Source organism: Colobus angolensis, unplaced genomic scaffold, assembly GCF_000951035.1.
Source record: "Colobus angolensis palliatus isolate OR3802 unplaced genomic scaffold, Cang.pa_1.0 Scaffold1, whole genome shotgun sequence".
In the NCBI taxonomy this organism is placed as follows: Eukaryota; Metazoa; Chordata; class Mammalia; order Primates; family Cercopithecidae; genus Colobus; species Colobus angolensis.
The window spans coordinates 19,409,598-19,419,056 of NW_012110918.1; the positions used below are offsets into that span (position 1 = coordinate 19,409,598).

At 56.1% G+C, this 9,459-nt stretch overlaps 1 protein-coding gene across 1 annotated transcript in view; it reads right to left on the reverse strand.

Annotated features, from left to right (window-relative positions):
• B3GNTL1 (UDP-GlcNAc:betaGal beta-1,3-N-acetylglucosaminyltransferase-like 1) overlaps window positions 1-9,459 on the reverse strand; it is a 121,806-nt gene that overhangs the window by 25,571 nt on the left and 86,776 nt on the right. The window contains exon 6 of the mRNA XM_011928748.1: window positions 273-368. Coding sequence (XP_011784138.1) covers window positions 273-368 — 96 coding nt within the window. The remainder of the gene's footprint in view (window positions 1-272; window positions 369-9,459) is intronic.

Consider the following 9,459-nt stretch of genomic DNA (forward strand, 5'->3'; position numbering starts at 1 on the left):
AGGATGGTCACCTGGAGCCACTGTAGGTCAGGTGCAGATGCTCGGGGCACCCACAGCCTTCACGCAGAAGCCCCCTGCTTTCAGCAAAACAACTGAGATGCTGGCGGGTGCCAGGAGGGGCACCGGGAGGACCCTCGGGGCAGGGGTTTCCTAAATCTCCAGAGCCCCGGAGGCATGGCAGAGCGGAGGGTGCCCAGTGTGCGGAGCCCACACACAGAGGACAGGGCCCCAAGCCCGGGGGAGGGACCCGATTCCTGCCTCTCGGCCCTTACCTGACCTCCCTCGTCAAAGGGGCCCACGTGGGAAAACCACGCCCGCGAACAGAACCAGGTGGGCATGATCACCGTTGGACCATTCGCGGTGAAAACCTAGGAGCAATGAACATTGACAGAGTTAGCAGAAAAGAACAGCTTGTCACAAACAACCTACAGTTTATTTCCACAAAGTATCATAAGGAAGTGACAGATGAATCTGTGTCCCTTCTCCACAGGGACAGGGACTCAAGGGGACGTGTCTGGGCCCCATGGCTGAGAGATGAGGGGAGGAGGCAAGGGGAGACCAGCAGCCAAACCCAGTCCCACCTGCAGGCCTCACTCCCGACCTCACTGGCTGTGCCTCACCAAAAAGACTCCTCTCTGCTTCTGATAGATGGAAAAGTTTTCTGTGAAAATCCAAAGTAAACATGCTACTTTTAATCAGGAGAAAAATATGAAATAGCATAAAAGGATATGGAGAATAATGAGATAACTTGAATGAAACACACGAGTCCTAGAAAGATGTAAACCATGAAAACTGACTCAAAAAGAAATAGAAAATATGAATCACTAATAAGCAAGCGGCAAGAGAAGACCCCACAAAGAAAAGCCCAGCGCCAGACGGCATCCCTGAATTCTACCAAATGTGCAAAGAATTAATACCAATCCTTCAAACTCTTCCAAAAGCAGAGAAGGCAGGAATGCTTCCCAGACGATTCTGTGAGGCCACCACTACCCTGACACTAAAGCCAGACAAAAGTCCTACAAGAAAACAACAGGCCAACATCCCTTATAAATACAGAGGCAAAAAAAAACAAACCCCAAAAAAACCCAGCAAACGGAGTCCGTCCGAGAAAAAGGACCCACCACGGCGGAGTGGACTCACCTCACGACTGTCAAAACCAGCGAATCCACCAACCACATTAATGGAACAAAGGTGCAAACCCACGTGATCATCTCAATGAACTCAGAAAAACCACCGTTCCAGGATAGCACCTTCCAGCCGTGGGACAGAAGGGAGCGTCCTTCACCTGATGACAGGCGCTGACACAATCCCCACAGCCACGGTCACACTTCAGTGGTAAATACTGAAAGCTTCCCCTAAGGTCAGGGACAAGAATATCTCACCACTTCTACTCCACACCGTGCTGGGGGTTCTCGCCGGAGCGGCTTGGCAAGAAAGCAAAACAAACGATATCCAGCTTGGAAAGGAAGCAGTCAAACCGTGCCTGTGTGCAGACGGCATATGCTCCTGTGAGTGGGAAACCCTGGGTAACACAGGTAATACACACTCACACACTTACACACATGCACACACACACACTGAACAGGGGTGCAGTGGTGCGATCATCATTGAACAGGGGTGCAGCGGTGGGATCATCATTGAACGGGGTGCAGCGGTGAGATCATCACTGAAGAGGGGTGCAGCGGTGGGATCACCATTGAACGGGGTGCAGCGGTGGGATCATCATTGAACGGGGTGCAGCGGTGCGATCATCACTGAACAGAAGTGCAGTGGTGGGGTCATCATTGAACAGGGTGCAGCGGTGGGATCATCATTGAACAGGGGTGCAGCGGTGGGATCATCATTGAACAGAAGTGCAGTGGTGGGGTCATCATTGAACAGGGTGCAGCGGTGGGATCATCATTGAACAGGGGTGCAGCGGTGGGATCATCATTGAACAGGGGTGCAGCGGTGGGATCATCATTGAACAGGGGTGCAGCGGTGGGATCATCATTGAACAGGGGTGCAGCGGTGGGATCATCATTGAACAGGGGTGCAGCGGTGCGATCATCATTGAACAGGGGTGCAGCGTGGGATCATCATTGAGCGGGGTGCAGCAGTGCGATCATCATTGAGCAGGGGTGCAGCGGTGCGATCATCATTGAGCAGGGGTGCAGCGGTGCGATCATCATTGAACAGGGGTGCAGCGGTGCGATCGAGCAGGGGTGCAGCGGTGGGATCTTCATTGAACGGGGTGCAGCGGTGGGATCATCATTGAGCAGGGGTGCAGCGGTGCGATCACCATTGAAGAGGGGTGCAGTGCTGCGATCATCGCTCACTGCAGCCTTGACCTCCTCAAGCAATCCTCCCATGTCAGCCTCCCAGGTAGCTGGGACCACAGGCGTGTGCCACCACACCTGGCTAATTTTTACTTTGTGTGTGTGTGTGTGTGGAGATGGGGTCTCACTATGCTGCCCAGGCTGATCTCAAACTCCTGGCCTCAAGCGATCCTCCCACCTGAGCCTCCCAAGTAGCTGGGATGACAGGTGCACACCACCATGCCTGGCCATTTTTCTACATTTCTTTTGTAGAGACGGGGTCTCACTGTGCTGCTCAGGCTGGTCTTAAACTCCTGGCTTCAAGCGATCCTCCCAGCTCAGCCTCCCAAAGTGCTGGGATCACAGGTGTGAGCCACCATGCCTGGCTCCATGGAAGATTCTAAAATGTATACGGAAACACAAAGGACTTAGAAGAGCCAAAACAATTTTGAAAACCATGAACGAAGTTGGAGAAGTTTCATGACTAGGTTTCAAGATTTACTACAAAGCTGTGGTAATCAAGGTTGACTGGTATCAGCTTACGGGCAGACACAGCTAAACGGAACACAAGCGACCAGAAGCAGAGCCGCCTGGCTGGGGTTTGATGTTTGCTGAAGATGTCAAGGGCGTCAGTGGGGGAAATGAGAGATGGCACTGGACCCACTGATGTCCTTACAAACAACGGCCCTCGACCCTTGCCTCAAGGCTCCAAACGCAAACTCCCAACCTCAGACCGGACCTCAGTGAGCTGAACACAAAAGAGGCCACAAGCTCATCCAGGAGAACATTCGTGATTATGGGGTAGGCAGAAGTTTCTCAGGTAACACAAGAGGCTCAAATCAGCAGAAGAAACGGATAAACCAGATGCCATCAAAGCCAAATCTTCGGTTCTTTGAAAGAACCTGCAGAGAAAATGAAGAGATAATCCAGGCTGGGAGAAACTGTTTGCGATACGTGCATTTCACTGAGGACGTACGTTCAGCGAACACTAAGAACCCTCAGCACCCATTAAGAAGAAGACAGGCAATGGGTCAAAAACGGGCGAGAGGTTGAAAACACTTCCTCAGACGTAAATGATTAGGTCGTGAAAACAGGCTCTACGTGACTGGTCATCCGTGAAATGAGCTTTCGGTGGGAACGTCCACCCAACAACCTCATCTTTTTTTTTTTTTGAGGCGGAGTCTCGCTCTGTCGCCCGGACTGGAGTGCAGTGGCTGGATCTCAGCTCACTGCAAGCTCCGCCTCCTGGGTTTACGCCATTCTCCTGCCTCAGCCTCCGGAGTAGCTGGGACTACAGGCGCCCGCCACCTCGCCTGGCTAGTTTTTGTATTTTTAGTAGAGACGGGGTTTCACCGTGTTAGCCAGGATGGTCTCGATCTCCTGACCTCGTGATCCGCCCGTCTCGGCCTCCCAAAGTGCTGGGATTACAGGCTTGAGCCACCGCAACAACCTCATCTTAACTTTGCATCTGCAAAGACCTTGTTTCCAAATAATGCCACATTCTGAGGTTGGGGGTGAGGACACCAACATATCTTTTTTGGGGGACACCATTGAGCCCACGACATTTTCACTCACTAGCACTTTCATCTTCTTTCTTGGGTGGCTAAGGTGGTGACATTTTCATATCACCGACACTGAGATTACACCAGCATCTGAGTACGTCCCTGAAGTGCTGTGTGTGTGAACACGCACGGCAGGTGGAGGAACAGCGGCTGAGAACCTCGTCTCACGGTGGATCCCTTTAAAGCCCAAAGACTTTCTGCTTCTCGTCCATCCTGAGGAAGCCGGCTGGTTAAGACGGGCCCACGTCAGCACCGTGGTCCTCACCTGGGCTGATGTGCCCCCAGGAAACGTGGCAATGTTTGGAGACGTTCTGGGCTGTCACACTGTGGGGGTGGGGGTGCTACGTGCACCTGTTTGTAGATTCCAGAGATGGAGAAGCAAAATTCTAACTGCAATGAAATACCACTGCGCCCTCCAGGACTGTTACAATTTTAAAAACTGAAATACTGCACAGTGACCCACACCTGCCATCCCAGTCCTTTGGGAGGCTGAGGCGGGAGAATCGCTTGAGCCCAGGACTATGAGACCAGCCTGGGCAACTCTACAAAGAATAATAATAATAAATTAGTTGGGCATGGTGACGCTCGCCCGTAGGCCCAGCCACTCAGGAGGCTGAGGCGGGAGGGTCCTTTGAGCTCCGGAAGTCAAGGCTGCCGTGAGCTGTGATCGCACCACGGCACTCGCTCCAGCCTGGGCGACAGAGGGAGACCCTGTCTCTTAAAATATAAAAAGTAAAAATGAAAATAAACACTGACAACACCAAGCAAAAATCTCACATCATGCTGAAGGGAAGGAAAACAGCACAGCCACGTTGCAGAGCAGAGCAGGGTCTTAGAGGTAAACGCAGACTTCCACGCAGCCAGCCAGTCCCGTCCTGGACGTTCACCCAAGAAAAATGCAGACACGTCCGTCCAGCACCGTCCGTGTGTGTTCACGGCAGCTCCACACACGGCAGCCCCAAATGTCCATCCACAGCGAACGGATAAGCCCCGTGGTGCCCGTACCGTGAGTCCAGTGGAGTCCTCACCAGCAACCCATGGAACAAACTGCCGGTCAGGGCAGCACGGATGTCTGTCGGCAACAGTGAAGGGAGGCAGTCACGCGTGCACACGGTGTGACTCCACTTACATGAAATCCAGAAAAGTGGGAATTCTAACCTAACCTGCAGGGACAGACGTCACACCTGTGGGCACCTAAGGCTGGGGGTGCCTGGGCCTGACGGCAAAGGCATAGCCTTAACATTTGTTTTGTTGGCCGGGTGTGGTGGCTCAAGCCTGTAATCCCAGCACTTTTGGAGGCCGAGGCAGGCGGATCACCTCAGGTCAGGAGTTCGAGACCAGCCTGGCCAACAGGGAGAAACCCCGTCTTTACTAAAAATACAAAATTAGCCAGGCGTGGTGGCTCACATCTGTAATCCCAGCACTTTGAGAGGCTGAGGTTGGCGGATCACCTGAGGTCAGGAGTTTGAGACCAGCCGGGCCAACATGGTAAAAACCCGTCTCTACAGAAAATATAAAAATTGGTGGGGCCCAGTGGCAGGTGCCTGTAGTCCCAGCTACTTGGGAGGTTGAGGCAGGAGACTCACTTGAACCCAGGAGGCGGAGCTTGCAGCGAGTTGAGATTGAGCCACTGCACTCCAGCCTGGGTGACAGAGCGAGACTCCGTCTCAAAAAAACAAAACAAAAAATAAAAAAGAAAAGAAAATTTATTTTGTTTTGTTTTGAGACAGAGTCTCGCTCTGTCGCCCAGGCTGGAGTGCAGTGGCTCAATCTCTACTCACTGCAGCCTCAGCCTCCCAAGTAGCTGGGACTACAGGTGTTCACCACCACGCCTGGCTGATTTTTGTATTTTTAGTAGAGACAGGGTTTCGCTATGTTGCCCAGGCTGCTCTTGAACTCCTGGCCTCAAGTGATCCACCTGCCTCAGTCTCCCGAAGTGTTGGGATTACAGGCGTCAGCCGCTGCCCCGGCCTAAATAAAAATTTTAAAGCCCAGTGTGGTGGTGCACACGCCAGTGGTCCCAGCACGGAGGCTGAGGTGGCAGTTTGAGCCTCGCCTGAGGCCAGGAGTTTGAGGCTACAGTGTGCTGTGCTGACATCAGCCTGGGCAACATAGCAAGACCCCATCTTTTAATTTTTTTTTTTTAAATGCAGAGTCTTGCTGTTACCCAGGCTGGAGTGCAGTGGCGTGATCACAGCTCACTGCAGCCTCCACCTCCGCGGCTCAAGCGCTCCTCCTGCCTCAGTCTCCTGAGAAGATGGGACTACAGGTGTGGACCAGCACAACTTGCTAAGTTTTGTATTTTTTGTTGAGATGGGGTTTCACCATGTCGCCCAGGCAAGCGATCCACCCACCTTGGCCTCCCAAAGCTGTGGGACTTTGGGCGTGAGTCACTGTGCCTGGCCAAAAATTTTTTACAAAAATCTTTGCTATCACCAAGGAAATTCTCGGAATGAACGTTTTAAAATGAAACAACGCAGTTCTATGGGATAATTTCCAGCCTGCTACATTTTGCACATCAAAGCTTTGGTGCCTCTGCGTTGTGACGGGCGGGTGCCTGCCAGACGGGTGGCCCCCTGGGACGTCAGGAAAAGCCCCGAGGGGGTCCTGGAAGCCAGGCCAGCCAAGGCCACAGCACCTGGTGCCAGCTCCAGGCAGGGGGCTTGGCACATCAGTGGGTACCACACGGGCCCGGAGGCCCCTGAGAGGCTGCCGTTCCCAGCAAATGTGAAACATCTGCCCTGACAAATACAGCCTTCCCTCAACCATCAGAAAAACGGATTTCACGATTACAAAGCAACAATTTAGCTTCCTGTTTTCAACTTCTGCTTGCCAAAACATCCAGAGGCATTCTCTGGCAGGTTTACTCTACAGCCGGACACCTGGAGCTTCCGCCGTTTGCACGGTGGTGAGGCCGACCTGAGAAACCAAACCCAGGTCCTCTGCACCCAGTGTGGCCGCGACGCGAGACCCCTGCGCCCAGTGTGGCCACGACGCGAGACCCCTGCACCCAGTGTGGCCGTGACGCGAGGCCCCTGCACCCGGTGTGGCCGGTGACGCCAGGCCTCTGCACCCAGTGTGGCTGGTGACGCCAGGCCTCTGCGCCCAGTGTGGCCGTGCCCTGGTCACATGTGGCCGAAGCCCCTGAGCTGTGGCAGGTCCTCACTGAGGTGGGCTGTGTGTGGGAATACACAGGGCATTCCGGAGACTTGGTATAAAACAAGAATGTAAAGTGTCACTGACAGGACATTCGGCTCACGGTTCTCGTTGGGGGAATGTCCAAGACTGGGCAGCTGCCTTTGGGAGGGCCTCAGGCTGCTTTAACCCAGGGTGGAGAGCGGAAGGGGTGTGGTGTGTGCAGAGAGCACGTGGCAAGGGAGGATGCAGGAGAGAAACCGAGGCAGCGGGTCCGTTCCACAGCCCGGCCTCGTGGGGCGCAGTGTGTTCCCGCGAGGGCTCACCCAGCGTGGCGGGAGGTGTTCATCTGTGCACAAGGGGTCCCCTCGAGACCCCAGCACCTCCCACACGGCCACGATGGGGTCAAACGTCAATGGTTCTTGGGGACAAACCACGGCAATTACACCCAGGCCGGTCTGTGCTCACGGGACGCCTCCACCGGACAGAACGGCACATCTGTCTGCAAACAACTCAATCCATCCTTTAGTGAGAATGACCCCGAAACGAGGGCACAAGGACGTGACAGACACGGCGAGGACAGAGCGGGGACACGGGCTCCGCTGGCTCCAGGGAGGGGCTCGGTCAGCAGAGAGCACCAGGGGCTGCGCCTGGACCGCCAGGCGCCCGGCGAGTCCTCCAGGCACGGGCAAGCGCCGGGGTGGGGGCAGCTCCGTGGCGGCGACGGGGGCCTCCGAGTGGGAAACCAAGGCGAGGACCAGCAGAAACCAAGGCTGGGAAGGAGGCGTGGGGGCTACGCTGCCCTCCGTCCTGACCACACCACACTCCAGGGGCCAGAGGGACCTGGGGCTGTGGGCGGGAGGAAGGGGCTGGAGAGTTCTGGAACCCTCCCCTGAAGGAGGGGGCCCTGTGCCATGCACGGCACAGAGCTCTGACGCCTTCGTGTGCTCCCGCGGCCGCCAGCGTGGGCAGGGCCAGGTGCACAGCCTTGGGGCCACCGCCCACTCACAGGCCCAGGCCTGGGGGTCACACTGGACAGGAAATGGAAGCACAGACACTGCACCGAGACCAAAGGAACTGAAAGGAGAAAATGGCAAGTCCACAATGAAAGCTGGAGACGCCTTGATGGTCTGTTAATAGGAGGACACAAAGCAGACAGGACCCTGACGATTTAAAACACCTGTGACCATCTGGATACACCTGCCAGTCGCAGAAGACCCAACCCAAACGGCAGAACAGCTATTCCCGTCCCGGGAGTGCGGCCCAGTCCAGCAGACAGACCGCTCGAAGGGCCCGCCCAGTGGCCCAGCCCCCGGGGAACCGAGGCTCAGGGAATTCACCGTAAACAGGTCCTGCCCCCACCCGACCGTGCCAGGCCTGCGACGACCGCGGTGTGAACTCGCATTGTGGGCAGGCGGCTCACAGCTGGGCTTGCAGGTGTCTGAGAGCAGGACCCCAGCCCCCTTCCCCAGCCCCACACGTGCTTCTGCCGACCACCCTCCATGCCTGAGAGCAGGACCCCAGACCCCCTTCCCCAGCCCTGTACAAGCTTCTGCCGACCACCCTCCATGGCGCCAAACACTCTGGCCAGGTCTGTGCGCTTCCCCTCCGAAGCCGGAACAGAAAGGGCCACGACCAGTGACCCTCTGAAGGTGTTTGCAGGGCTCGGCAACCCCACAGAGCTGACTTCCAAACCAAGCCACCCTGTTGACTCAAACGCTGCTTTCGTTAGAGGAAGTGACCCCTGAGGAAAGAGCGATTCGCACTTTAAAACGTCGCCGGCAGACACAGGCCGGCCGAATGTGAGTCCCGCTGCGGCAGGACGCGGCGCAGGGCCGGGGGATGACCCGGTACACTCTGGGTGTCAATCACAAGCCAGTGGCTACAGGGCCTGGTTGGTGCAGCCCGGCCAGCAGCACGTCCCAGCACGCGAAGCCTCACTGGGCAGCACGGTGCTGCTGGGCGGTGATGTCCACGTCTTCCCTTGGTAGGAACCACGTCAGAGCTAGGCAAGCACAGCGCTGCTCAAAGCCCCGGGTGCTCCATGCACACCCGGACCCCAGGGGCCTCCCGTGGCACCGCCAGGCCGCCACCTTCTGTGCACACCGGGCGCAGGGGCCAGCCCGGCTCCAGGCACAGGGGTTGGGAGGTGACCACTTCCTTTGGCTGGGACAGGGCGTGCTGCCCGTGTGTGCATATATCTGTGAGCGAGAGAGGAAGAGTGTGCGCACCCGCAGTGGGGGGACACGGAGAGAGGAAGAGTGTGCACACACGTGGTGGGGGTGACACAGAGAGAGGAAGAGTACGTGCACACGTGGTGGGGGTGACACAGAGAGAGGAAGAGTACGTGCACACGTGGTGGGGGGACACAGAGAGAGGAAGAGTGTGTGCACACGTGGTGGGGGGACACAGAGAGAGGAAGAGTACGTGCACACGTGGTGGGGGGACACGGAGAGAGGAAGAGT